General features: G+C 44.1%; 1 protein-coding gene across 2 annotated transcripts; it reads right to left on the bottom strand.

Annotated features, from left to right (window-relative positions):
* Window positions 1-6,194: 6,194 nt before the first annotated feature.
* KCNJ15 (potassium inwardly rectifying channel subfamily J member 15) lies at window positions 6,195-11,436 on the bottom strand. 2 transcript variants are annotated; one of them, XM_075491860.1, is made up of 2 exons: window positions 11,294-11,436; window positions 6,195-7,341 (listed from the first exon to the last, which is right to left on the bottom strand). In XM_075491860.1, the coding sequence occupies exons 1-2, from the start codon at window positions 11,434-11,436 to the stop codon at window positions 6,195-6,197; spliced, it is 1,290 nt and encodes a 429-aa protein (XP_075347975.1). The 2 variants fall into 2 exon arrangements, with proteins under 2 accessions (XP_075347975.1, XP_075347976.1); XM_075491861.1 differs by lacking the exon at window positions 11,294-11,436 and adding an exon at window positions 7,688-7,755.
* Window positions 11,437-13,447: the final 2,011 nt, after the last annotated feature.

Here is a 13,447-nt window from a genome sequence, read left to right as displayed (position 1 = left end):
GCACTTGGTGTACAGAACAGATCCTCTCAAAATGAATTCATGGAAGAGAGCAGAGGAGAGAGGGAGGGAGGAAGAAACGTGGGGACCTCACTGGGAATTACACTTAACCTCCATTTTGACCTTCCCCAGACACTTGATGGTACTGCACTGAGACTGAATTGAGTGATTCTGTCACACGAGTATTGGTTGGACACGCTTTGGGAAATGAACATTGCCTAAACCTTTGTTTCACACAGGAAAGCAGCTATACGCCTGCAGCTTTACAATGAAAAACTATCCTGACTTACAACAAGCATCTTTCATAGGCTACTGTGATATATACTGTTCTTTCCAAACTTTGCCTACCATCAGGGTAACTTTTTTCTGAAAATAACAATCTGGTTTTTTCCAATAACTAGCAAGATTGGCCATTTGGCATGAATCACCTAATTCATTCCAGATCTTGGACTTTGATATTTATTTTGAGATTTTTCTTATTTTGGAGCACAGCGAAGGGTACATTTCACAGACCATTTTACCAATTTCATTGGGTAAAGAATGAATAACAAGTCCCTAACTTGAAAATTGTTGTTTAACCACAGTTGTTAAGTGAAATCTTACTCTGCTTATGATTCAAGTATAGATCTTTGTTGCAAAGGAAAGATAAATAAATTATGATCCTAACCAGCATTAGACAATTAGATGCTTAATATGAGCAGTAGAAGGGAAAAGACATTGAAATAGGTTTAGGGGAGGTGAACAATTTGTAGTGCAAAAGCCATTAATGAGTACTGGAGCCATGTGACCTCTGTCAAGTCTTTTCCTCAAACACCTCAGCCCTTTTTAATGTATAGCAACTCAGACTCACTGCATTTTAGTTTGAGGCTGGCGTGCTCCCAAGAGAGAGTAGATATACGGTGAGGGTGGCCGAAGACAGCTTTATGTTGCTGCCCCCATCAGACACTTTTGCTCTGCATGAAAGTCAGCAGAACAGAACACGTCTTGCACCTCCACAGTCCAGGATCTTAGCACCAACTTACCTCCGTGAGCCGGTTTTGGTTTCATCAGGGCCTGCCACACATTTGAATCTCAGCTGGAGCCTTGGAAGTGCCAGGCAATGCTCCATTCTGCTGTTGGTCCTGAGGATGCTGATCTTGGGCAAAGGAGAAGAGCAGGCAGGTAGAGCAGTAACAGTCCTTGTCCTCTGTGAAAGATTCATGGCAACGTGTCTCTCAGAGTCATAAATCCTATGTCCTTAAACACTTTCCTCCTCTCAGTATCACTAATGTCAGTCATCCTGTCATATTTTGTCTGGATAAACATTTACAGGGGGTAGTAAAGAAGGAATAAATTTAACAGTCATGCGATATGGTGAGGTGCACAGTGGCCATTGTGGAATTTATTGTTAAGAGGAGGTGCAAAAAGCGTGTGTATGTTGTGCCACTTGTGGAATTACGCTGTTTTGCTGTGTGTACTATGTGCTAATGCAGGACAGGGCAGCTCTGAACAGGCTCTGCTGAGGGAGTATATGACATCCTGGAAATGCTCCAAAAGCTCTTTCAAGCCATTTAGGTACAGGATGTTCAACCAGTACCTACTGCATTAAAAGGGTTCTGGTAATCTAATATTTGCAGAGAGTATCTGCTGAAGGCTGAGGAGGCAAGTCAGGGTAACATTCCTTTATTCATGTAATCCCAACAACATGAGGGCGACCAGGACATGACTGCCTTGCAGCCAAACAGTATTAGCAATGAATAAGCAAAAGCTGGAGCATACACTATGCATTTTTAAGCTTCTCTCCATCACGGATTTGATAGTCATCACAGAGTCTTACCTGTTCTCTTTCAAGACCAAGCTGTCATCAGACTAACACTGAGCAAACACATTCAGAAGTCATCAGGGACATTTGTTCAAATACAGAACTTGCATTCACTTTTCCCAGTCCTTTGAGTCATCTCAGCAAATCTGAGCGCACTGCTTTTTTTTTTTTAATATGGCATCCTATGGAAGTGGCAAATGTTCAGTCATATGGGTGAATACGAGTGTGCATGATTGGGATTCTTTTCTCTCCGTTTTTCCATTCTGCATCCCCTCCCCCAGTATCTTTTAGACCTAATGGCTATTGGCCCTCCTACCTCTATTCAGAAAATCAGAGAACCACATTTTTCTGGAGACCACTATGCTCCCCTGTCAAATTCTTGGCTTTCCGCAAACATTGTCATCAGTTTGGAAGATGACGTGAAACATTTGTGAAGGATGGTGGATCTGACTCTGGCACAGTCAGCCTGCAGTCTCTGGGGGTTCATTTCTTCCCTTCCTAAGTCATTGCAAGGAAGCAACAGAAGTGAAATTACGCTGCTTCAATCACCTACCTCCACAGAAAAAAATCAAAAAAAGAGGAAAAAAAAGAACAATGAAGTATTGAAGCCAAAGCCAAAGCAAATAGTTCAGAAACAGTCCATGAGCTGAAATAAGTTCCCGTTCAGCTCTGTGCTGTACAAGTCCAAATAATTAAAACAACTCTAAAAATGTTCTGCTCACTGATAACTCACAAATAAAAGAAAGATAAATATGTCATATTCCTCAGTAAATTTAAAAAAGTAAATTTTAATTTACCACGACTATTTTCTTCTGAATGATCTAGTGACTGGAATGGAGGATTGACTTGACAGACTTACTCATGCACTTAGTGCACACAGGGACATGGGGCTCCACCACTTTCTTTAGTCCCTGAAATTTGAGATTCAGATTTAATTTAAATTTATTCATAAAGTTAGTCTATTTTAGAGACTAATATAATCATCCAACTCAGTGGCTCCCAAAGCGGTATCTTCCCTTTGTGGGGCAGGGAGAGGAGTGAGAAGGTGCTGCTGCCCGCTGTCTAGGGACCTGACCTGCTGGAGCTGTGGATGCTCTGCCGCGACGCCCTCGGGACAAGCAGTCGGCAGACAAGAAGGCTCTCACACTCTCAATCACCATGTGGACAGGACAGTCCTTACTCATAGGTAAGGCAGCTTTGGGATGGCCATGGAACTTTTGCTTTCTGGTTCTCCATCCTGTCAGTCCTCAGCCGAGGTAAATCACCATATCTGTGTTTACACAACCAGAAGAGCTTACCACAAGCAGTGAGAGGTTGTGGTTTGCTGGTGATTCATACCAGATCCACATGTCATGACTTTTTTCCACTGCAGTTGAGTACTCCACAGCTAAGCATGCTGCTCCAAGGCCACTTCTGCTCTTCTTAACTTGCAGATAGAGCAATGGAAGTTATGCTTGCATGAAAGCAGGAAGGAAAAGTACAGCTCGTTGCAGAGTAAGACTGTGTTCTGAAGCTGGAATGAATGAATAGCAGTGCATTATACATTATACTAATGTATGTATATAATGCTACTGCACAGTCTCTCACTACCTGACGAAGGTTTGCTTTGACTTTACCAAAGATTTCTAGTGTTTTCCTTTTCTTTTCTTTTTTTTTAAAGACTTGTGGGACTGAAAGTTCAGAGAAATTTCTGTGATGCTTTTTTTCTCTCCAAGGCTTTTGCTTATGATGTTTTTTCTTCAAGATAACCTAATGACTGGAACGCCCTAATGAACATAGTGACTGAACCTTGGGATTGGTGTACGCAGGGACTTAAGTCTCTACCTGCTTCCTTAGCTCCCAAAGTGAAGATCCCCCAAAAATTACTGCTCAGCAGCTATCAAAGCCTGGAGCAGCCTGGTCTCTAGGCTCCTAAATGGCTGCCACAAAAGTCCCTGCACAAGTGCATTGCTGCAGCTGGGTACCCACAGGACTTCCTAGATCTGACACTCAAGAAATATGTAGGCTCGTTGGGACTTGGCACGTGTGTACCCTACGGGGCTCAATGCACTACAATTTCGTAAGATACAAGCAAGGAAATGCAATAACAAACAAGTTTCTTGAAACTGATGGAACACTCACCTGAAGGATACAAACTGGCATGTCTCTCTCTATTTCCAGGGATGGGAAGGGGATGGGAGGAAGGGGATCAATTCCTCATCAGGTATTTCTGGAGAAGAACCAGCTGACTTGCTGTTGGTGAAGCTGTTTTACAGTCAATACACAGCTGAGACAATGACTTTAGGAATGATCTGAGCACTTACCCAGATAAGAAAGAATTGGAGTGTATGTTTGATTATCAAAATATGGAGGCTAAGGCTTGGCAGAAGAAGGGTTAAGACACCTGTGCACTTTCACCTCAGCATCCCAAAGCAGTGTTCTTTGAGTTGTAGGACATGAACCTCAGGTCTACAAAGTGACTGCAAAAATTCATGGAGCACACACGTTTCCTTGCAACAAAACAAGCGATCGAAGTGAAGGAAAATTGAAAATTAACAATCAATAATTTAAACATTAACATCCTCTATATGTGGTTGCAAATGAAAACCTGTGTGACAACACAGCATAATGCTACCTGGAAATTCTTTCCAAAAATAAGGGTGGGCCCTGCATTTACAATGGTTTGAGAAACCTTGCTCGCATTGTAGTGGGTAGGGAACCTTCTTGGGTTAAGTTAAGTCTCTCTCTTCAGACAAGTACTTGGATCTCTGACTTCTCATGCAGGAGAGCTAACCATTTACATAAACGAGCAGTTTTAAGCCTCTCATGCCCCTCCTTGCCCATCCCCCCCACCCCTTCAGTATGCGCTCCCTTCTTCTTGACATTCATTCTTGGTGCCATGGGCATCTCTGTGCTCAACTTGCTGCATGCCTCTTTAGGCACCAAGCTAGATTAATTTATTGTATAGAATATTGTATAGCAGAGTGCAGGACTGCATTACACTATGCTACACAGTGCCGGGAAGCTAAGCACAGTAACAGTAAGTATAATGATGCCAAAAGTCCTTTCATCACTGCAGGCCTTGGTGGCTCTCAGGCCAAGACCTGGCCCACAGACCCAAAACTCTTACTTAATACAGATTTTCCTTGCCAAAGCTTTAGAGGATCAAAATCTCTAGAACTCAGAAAGCTGCCAAAGTGATATGAGTTAGAAATAGTTTCCAAGTCCCATTAAAAAAGCTGACCTACGTATAACAGGCATGCTATGTGGACACCACTGCTACCTGGTTTGCTACCCATAATCTGACCGCTTTAGTGATCTGCTGTGTCCCTGGGTTGTGTGCTGGACGCAACTGCCTACACCAAGCACTTGGCTCTTTCGACATCTTCGAGGTACCACACCCTCTCCCCGTGCTACAAAGAGATCAGGAGCTGCTCAAATTAAATTCCTTTATTAATGGAATGGTTTTAATAGACCAAAAATGAGATGGATGAAAGGAATGCTTGTCCTTTATGGTTGCCAAAAAAGTAAATATTGTCTACAGACATTATACAGCTTTCTTTTAACCAAAATTAAATACGGTCCATAGCAAAGCAAGCAATCTGTAGAAATGTATTGTTATGCTGCTATTGCAAACTATTTACATTGGATAAAAACCAGGTGTCTCAAAGCTAGCTTTAACCTCAGTTGATTACTGTTATGATTCTGTGTATCTTGCCCTCATCTCCCCTTTTTGCTATTATATATAAATCAGGCATTAACAAGGTTAAAAAAGTGAGTGATCACAAAGCAATCACACAACAAGCTCTGAGTGGCAGAGACAGAGAGCGAGCTCCCTTCCTCACCACCCAGCACGACTACTCTGTCACCCTCCTTCCAGATTTAAGAAGGAGTTTATCACCTCCCTGCAGGCTTTTCCCACATCCAACCATTTGTCTCTCCAATCAACTTACTTTCAGTGCCAGGAATCCCTGCGAAGGCAATACCTGGTACGAGAATATACATTTTAAATATACATATTTTAAAGAAGCATATTTTCTTCTAGCAGTACTGTGTGCTGTCTCTGCGAATGCATGTTCACAGTAAAACCATGTCAAATAAATATTTGAAGGAATCAGCACAGTGCATCCAGTTTCACTTTCCACCCGGAAAGTGGTGTGTCTGCTTTTAGTGGTGGTATAAGGCAGAGACTCGATACAAATCTAACTTTGCTAAGTCACAATCATGAACAAAGAAATCCTGCCTAATTACAAAATACTTGATTAACAACTCAGCCAAACAAAGGGATGGGTTTACTATACACCAAAGCTATTTGCTGAAAAGGACTTCACTGCTGGTTTCATAGCAGACATACAGCACAGAGAGTAAGTTTTTTCAGTTTGCAAAAAGGATTAATCAGAATAGTTTGTCCATTCAATCAAACATTGCTCTGTTGTAACAACATTGTTCTCAGTTCCCTCTCTCTTTGATCCTCCTGCCTGTATTTCTCCTCTAGTTTTTGTTTTTCTGAGTCCATACTATAAAAAGTGGAATCTGTGCTTCTCCTAATCTTCTCAAACTGACTGAAATCCGCAACGTACTTTCCATTTGGAGAGAGAGAAACCACAGGCACGAACTCGTAGCCCCAGTGGATCTCCTCGGGGATGTAGGAAGTCCTGCTTTGGCAGACAGCACTGGTGGACTCCACCGTGGCGTTCAGGAGCACCACGAGCTCGAAGTCCTTCTCCTTGAGATTTTGAGGTGTGAGATCTCTCAAAGGGCTGCTTTCATCCAAAATATGGTAGAAGGTTAAAGGCAAAATGAGAAATGGACTCTCTGAAGAGGAGTCAACGTTGAACTTGACACTGGCTTGATTCAGCAGGATCCGCTCCCCTTCTTTGGTTTCATACGTCTGAAGAAGCTTCCCAGACAGCTGACACTGTATCAGAAGGCTTTTCCTCATATTTGCTACTCTGATCACCAGGCAAAGTTCTCCATTGTGCTTAGTAATGACAGCACAGTGGCTGAATTTAATAGTCTCTGCCCTTTTTTTAGGTCTTGCAATTTTGGCCAGAAAGGTACCTGTGATGAAGATTTCAATCAAGGTGGTGATGACCAGTTGGGCCACAAGTAAGAAAATGGCATGAGGACACTCCTCTGTAATGAAACGAAATCCATAGCCAATGGTTGTCTGTGATTCCAGGGAGAAGAGGAATGCCCCAGTCAGAGAGTCTACGTTCTTGACACACGGCTCGCGCATTGGGCTGAACTTGTTTATTTCTAAATCACCATGAAGGAATGCAATGGCATAGTAGATAACTCCAAAGAGGAACCAGGTCATAACAAAAGTAGCAGCAAATAAGGTGAGTTTGTACCTCCACTTCATGTCTATAACTGTAGTCCACAAATCTTGAAGATAGAGTAGGTAAATGCCATCGACTTTGTCTATCCGCACGTTGCTGTGACCGCTTTTGGACATCACACGGGGTTTGTGTGCCTTGAGCATGGCAGTGTCAATGCCTCCGTTAACCAGTGGGACGCGGGACATATTAATCTTTGTGGTTTCCATTCTCACTGCTTCAGTCCTAAGGAGAGAATAAAAGAAGACTGTTACTTAATGAAATCAAAGCACATAACTGATTCTGAAAAACATTTGAAAATGTTGATGGAGAGAAGGCACAAACATAATCTAAACACAGCAGCAGTGAATAAAAACAGTTGGAATATAAAGTTACCATCATACAATATCTGACATTACAAATAATTTGATATTCTTTTTCCAGGAAAAAAAAAATCATTCTTTGATTCTGGTGACTGCCAAATATGGAGAAGCAGGTTTCTTTTATGATAGCCTGCAAAAGAAATTTGACCAAGCTGAAATTTTATATTAGTACTTTATTTCTGTAAAATGCATTAAATTTTTTTTCTTACGTTTCTCTAGAGAAGAGGCTCTTTTTGATTAGCGAGCAGGTTTTCTTTAATGCCCTGAAGAGAGACATCTGATCAAAATTAAAGTCGCGCCAACGCTTGGTTTAGAACGCAGATCCAGCACACCACCTCTGTCTCTTCCTGCGACGGAGGCAAAATGAGCCAGACCAGCTTTCACTGTGAACAATTAACTTCCACAAGTGATTTACCCAGTCGGATCTGGCTCTTTGTTACAAACCTACAACTAACCTAGAGGGAAACAAAGCAGACCTGAACACATCAAAGTCGAGTTTTGGAAAGGAATATCTACACCTGAAAACACTTCGAAGATGTTTGCACTGTACAGCACTCTGATTTTAAGCTGTCTAAGGAAAAAAAAGGAGGCAATTCACAAAGTCAGCGTTCTCGCTGTGGGCCCTGACCTGCGCGAACCCAGCAATCATTGGACCACCCGACTCCTGAAGTTTGTTTACTGTGCATCAGTCCTGGAGGGAGAGTAAGTGTGCGGACACTCAGGACTGAACAAAGCCCACAGAGTGAAGCAGAACGGTGCCTGTGCCAGTTTGATGAGGCAAGTAACAAGACCCGGCTTGAGGGACCAGACAGTGATTACGTAGAGCAAGGACAGTGCATGTTATAGTCGTTTCCAACAACAAAACTTCCTGCTGACAAAAACAACAAAGAAAAAAACCATCCCATGCATCCTTTGTGCTTTGGCAGGTCGTACAAAAAGCATTGTTTTGTTCCATTGTTTTCCTCAAAAAGAGCCTTAAGTAAGTGATTCGTTGTCGTGAACCACTGAAAAAAAAAAAAAGAACGTCTTCCTTATAGCTACTTAAAAGAATTTTGCAGGAAGTACAAGATATATTTGTGGTACACACATGTGCCAGTCCAGGACATCAGCATAATTGCTCACTGAAGTACCTTTCCTGTTATGTCAATTAAGGAGAATTTTTGTTTATGACTATACCCATGTTGCAGGTTTTCTGGGAAAGGGTAATTAAACTTAACTCCCATTAACACCTGCAGCTCATTCCAATTTTGGTTTAATCACCAACATTTCTCTTCCATAGCCTAGGAGCCATTGCCACATATATATATATAAAAGAAAGGAATACATCAATGATCCCAGTAGGAGATTCCTTATGTGACAGTCAAATCAACACACAGTGCACAGCATGTCCGGATAATAAACAGGAAAAAACCTTCAAGTGATCTGAAAAAGAACAACGGGAGGAAATGGGGGGGGGGGGGGGGGGGGTAGGGGTGGGAAGGAGCATACATGCAACTGCTCTTTAGGCAAACTCAAAATGAAGTGCTACTGTCAGTGCACAGTAAACACATGCAACCTCTAATGGGAAACCTTTTAGGAAAATGTATACTGCTTAGTGAAGAGGCTCCATTCCCCACACTGAGCCTCACCCTGGATAAGCCATGGATATAAAACGTGCAAAAATCTGTCCCGAAATACGTACACTTCTTCCTCTCAAGCACACTTCCCCGTAGCCATTACTTCCACATACAAACATTATGTTGTCGGAACAAATTTCCCTGCCACAAATTGCTAGGCCAGGAGATAGCTGGCCTCTCCAACACGGCACTGGGGATACATCCCCATCCCATCCCTTCCCCCTGCTCAGCCTACCTGGACGCCTGCTCCTGGGAGCAGCTCCCCAGGGCTGCCAGCTCCTCCTCCTCTGGAGGCCACGAGGATGGAGACAGCCAAGGCTCCACCTTCCCTCCTCGGTGCTCCAGCTGGTGGGCTTGAGCTGGTGGGGCAGGGACAGGGCTCACGGGCTCAGCGAAGAGCAGTCTTACCTGGTCAGGGTCAGGGGTGGCCCAAGGCAAGGGGCACATGGACACTTGGCACACCACAATCACTGTGGCTCTACCATGCCCAAGAAACACGGGTTTCTGCACAAGTGGTCGGCATATGTGTAATAAATCTGGCGTGTTTGGGATGTCCTCGGCACGCAGCAGCTCTGCCCCACATGCACTGTGGCTCTAATACTTCCTTCATATGCCAGACTTGGTACGTATACACTGCATCGTTCACCTGAAGCACCAGCCGGGTCCACAGTTTCAACCCATACAAGGGCCTGGTAAGAGTTCTTGCCCCTGCCTCTGCTCTGCCCTGAAACACATTGTTCCCTGTCTGGGAGCCCTGAACGGAGAAAATCCTGACACTGCATCCAGCCATATTTCCAGACCTGGTGGAAGACACCTAACATCACAGACGTACCGAAATGCCATAGCAGAAGAGTTCCCCCCACAAGATGGGAGGTAGGAAGGTAGTTGCAAGGCACAATGTCTCCCCTGGACGACGCCAACAGAGGGACAGCTTCAAAATTTGCCATTTCAGGCTTAATCTGAGAAGTAAAGCTTTGCTGCAGCTCTAGGCAATGTCTGGCACGCTCCAGACTATGTTTCAACTCACAACCGAAGCCATTTCTCACTGTGCCTCTCTACTGTCCCCATGTGTAAAGCTGATCTCGACATGTGAGGTCAGCATGGCAGAGCTGTTAGTTTTGGAGTCCGCCATAGATGAAAGAGGCTGTATCGGAGCTCCCCTGTCATATTTTGTGTCCTCCCTTGATTTGTATTTCTATATGTGACAAAGTTACTCAGCTTTACAGTGATTTCCTGAAATGGATCCCAGCCAATTTGTGGTGCTTTTTTTGGTGGTAGGGTATTTTTTGTGTTGATTTGCTTCCTATTTTTTTCTCTTACATCACTTTTTCCTGTGTGATCCTGAATTCCTCTAGTGCTCTTTTCCTCTCCAGGGAAATTCATCTTGGTTTCCTTTCCCTGCAGAAATACTTCCCTTCGTCTCTGCCACACTGATACGGGAAGAGAGGATCTGTCACACTGCCTCAGAGCAGTGCTGCCTCTGCTCCCCTCCCTTATCACTGGCAGCAGCCAGCAGCAGTCATCTGGGAGAAGAAACTCCAATGAAACCAACAGTGGAGCAAAACCGGGCTTCAGAGGAGGGTTCTCCCCTGCCCTCCACTTCCCCACTGCTTCCCAAATGAAGTGACCAGTACAATATCCCACAATAAAAGATTCATGGGTGTCCGTATGCATAAAACCCATGTTATAACACCTGCATTACCATTTCCCATCTTATACCTTGTATACCTCCAATACTCTATGCCCTGACAACCATCCCCAGCACCTCAGCTGAAAGATTTTGGTTTGTTTGGTTTCTACTCCTTTCCCTCTAAATCAGAAAGCACGTCTACCACAGTAAGTAAATATAAGCAAACAAGCCTGAATAATAGTAGTAGTATACATTTTTAAATTAAAAGAACATCTACTGTCCATTAGCTAACTGATTTTACAATGATAAAGTATTTTTTATTACTGTAAAAAACCCCTACTCAAACTGTAGCTGCAAATAAAAGTGAACTGAAGTACAGTTAAGGAAACAGATACTTCAAGAGGGAAGAAAATTAAATCGTCTCAGACTTGTCTAGCACTCTAATGTCCTATGAATTACCTCCTTTCCTCACCAGCCCTTTGGAACAGCCAAAGGAGACTCCCCATCAGAGCACATGCTGGTAAGGAAGTTCAGTGCAGACAAAGTCAATAAAACGTAGAACTACATACCAAACCACCAACCATGAATACCTTGATATTAAGGTAATTCCAGCAGCCAGGGATATAACAAGCACATTAACACTGCTTCCAGAGACCACATTATCAAGAAGTCGAAGCCGGCTTGCATACACGCAAAAATGTTCCTGTTGCATGAAGCCAGATTTGCTTGTGCAAGATCTCTTTTGGCAGACACAACTGATTAAAAGTGTACAGGAGCAGGACTTGTTCGAATGGCCTCAGCTGTTTCCTTTTTTTCAAATCAGATATGCTTTGCCACTTGAGCAAACCCTCATGCACGCTTCACTGCCACTCTGATACAGGGGCAAAATTTGAACTGTTTTTTCAACCAGCATAAACCATTAGCAGGCTTGGCATTAAAAAAAAGCAGGAGCGAGGAAAGAAAACATTGGAAAGAACTACATAATCTTTAGATCTTTCCTAGGTCTGATGTGGTTCAGTAGGTTATAAAAGTAGCTCCTGAATTCTCAGCGCTCTGCCTAGCATGAACGCCCTCCTCCCTTTGGGCTATGCACCAGGTTATGCTGCGCAATTATCAACCAGCAAAATCCTCCTCTGTAGCTGAGTTATGGAATACAAAAGGAGAGAGCAGAGGTAGAGGGAGGGAAGCAGTGGTTGCAAAAGGATGCTTCACCTCTGCCACCAGCTGCAGCTGCAGTCATACAGCTGGACACTGCTACCCTGGACTTCATGAAAGAGTCCTTCAGCGCGAGGACTGATCAGCGTTGACAGCGGTGATAGGCAGGCTGGCAGGCAGTCATATTGTGAAAGACGTGGCCCTTAAAAACTAAATTAACACCTTTTAATTTTCTTTCACAAAAGGACTGAGCCAAGAGAACAGTAAATGCCCCCTCAAGTCACAATCAGTTCCCAAAGCTGTGCCTTTAGCTCCCCATCCCTCCGTAGAGCCGCCCATCAGCCCAGGGCAGCCCTGTGAATGCTGACTCTCCTGGGCTCGGGCGCCCAGGAGCGGGTGAAGGCAGAGGCACGGCCGAGCCTGCGGGCAGGGTAGTGCCGGGGGCTGCAGAACTGACTGCGCCCGAGGTGGGGGCGAGCAGAGCTGTGGGGGAGCTAGCGGCGGGTTTTGCAGCACTCCCGGCAGGGCCAGGACAGCCATTTACAGACCAGTATGAAGAAAGTGAAAACCCCAGATACATCTTTGTCTCTCCTAGGCTGCCTGCCTGACATCTGGCCATGGAAGATGAATCAAAGCTGGAGGAGTCTCGTGGTGCATTGTTTCTGAGGGATATTTGTACAGGAATCTTGTTCCTTCCAAGGGCAGGATGTAAGACTTTGCAGTAACTATTGATTTACGTAGATGAGCCTTGGAAACTACACTGATGCAAGCAAATAGGAAAACAACCAAGCAGGCAGAGAGAAGGCAAAGATGAGTCAAAGCTTATTGAGGTTAATGGAGAAGCTCCCAGTGATTTCACAGGTCTCTGGATCAGGCCTCCAAGTGGAGAAAAAGCACATACCGCTAGCCTCTGACCAGCTAACACACTGCAACTGAGCCATCCGTCCTTCCAAAAAACCTGCCCTCCAGCCTCTGCCCTGGGCTCTGCGGATGAACAGGGGACTTGGCCGTGCAGAGCCTTCATCCGGGAACCCTCACATACACCAAAGTCTTCTTTCAGAAAGAAGTAAGTAAACTGATCAGTTTCTGAAACTCTCCTTTTTGTGTTCAGTAATATGGTTTATACAATACTGCTGGAAAAGAGAGAAAGGTTCCTCAGAAACCTGTTCTGCTCTTTTATTTTTATAAATGGCTTTTTTTCTGTAGTGCAACATTCAATACTTTTGAATGTCTCCCTTGCTGGCATATGGTTGCTTCAAACTCTTTTCAGTTTCGAACACTTCATCAGCACAGTTAAGTGTTTAAAACCTGCCTCTGCTTTAGTGCTTTTCCCACCCACTAACCCTTTCCTCGTTCTTGCTGTGCAAACCTTACCTGGCTCTTTCTGCACAGGCAAGTCTAAACAGACTCTCGAGAGCCCGTCCTTTCTGTTTCTGAGGAGCTGGGTGCTAGAACTACTCTGCAAGGCTGAAAGGGACGTTATTGTTGCATTATGCTTAGGAAGCTACTTCCACTTTCATTTACACCTTCGACCTGCACATTAGTGACCCCTCACAGTAGGCCTCTGG

The sequence above is a fragment of the Mycteria americana genome, chromosome 1 (assembly GCF_035582795.1).
Source record: "Mycteria americana isolate JAX WOST 10 ecotype Jacksonville Zoo and Gardens chromosome 1, USCA_MyAme_1.0, whole genome shotgun sequence".
NCBI lineage: Eukaryota > Metazoa > Chordata > Aves > Ciconiiformes > Ciconiidae > Mycteria > Mycteria americana.
The sequence above is the reverse complement of the archived record's forward strand: the minus strand, read 5'-3'. Positions and strand labels throughout refer to the sequence as shown.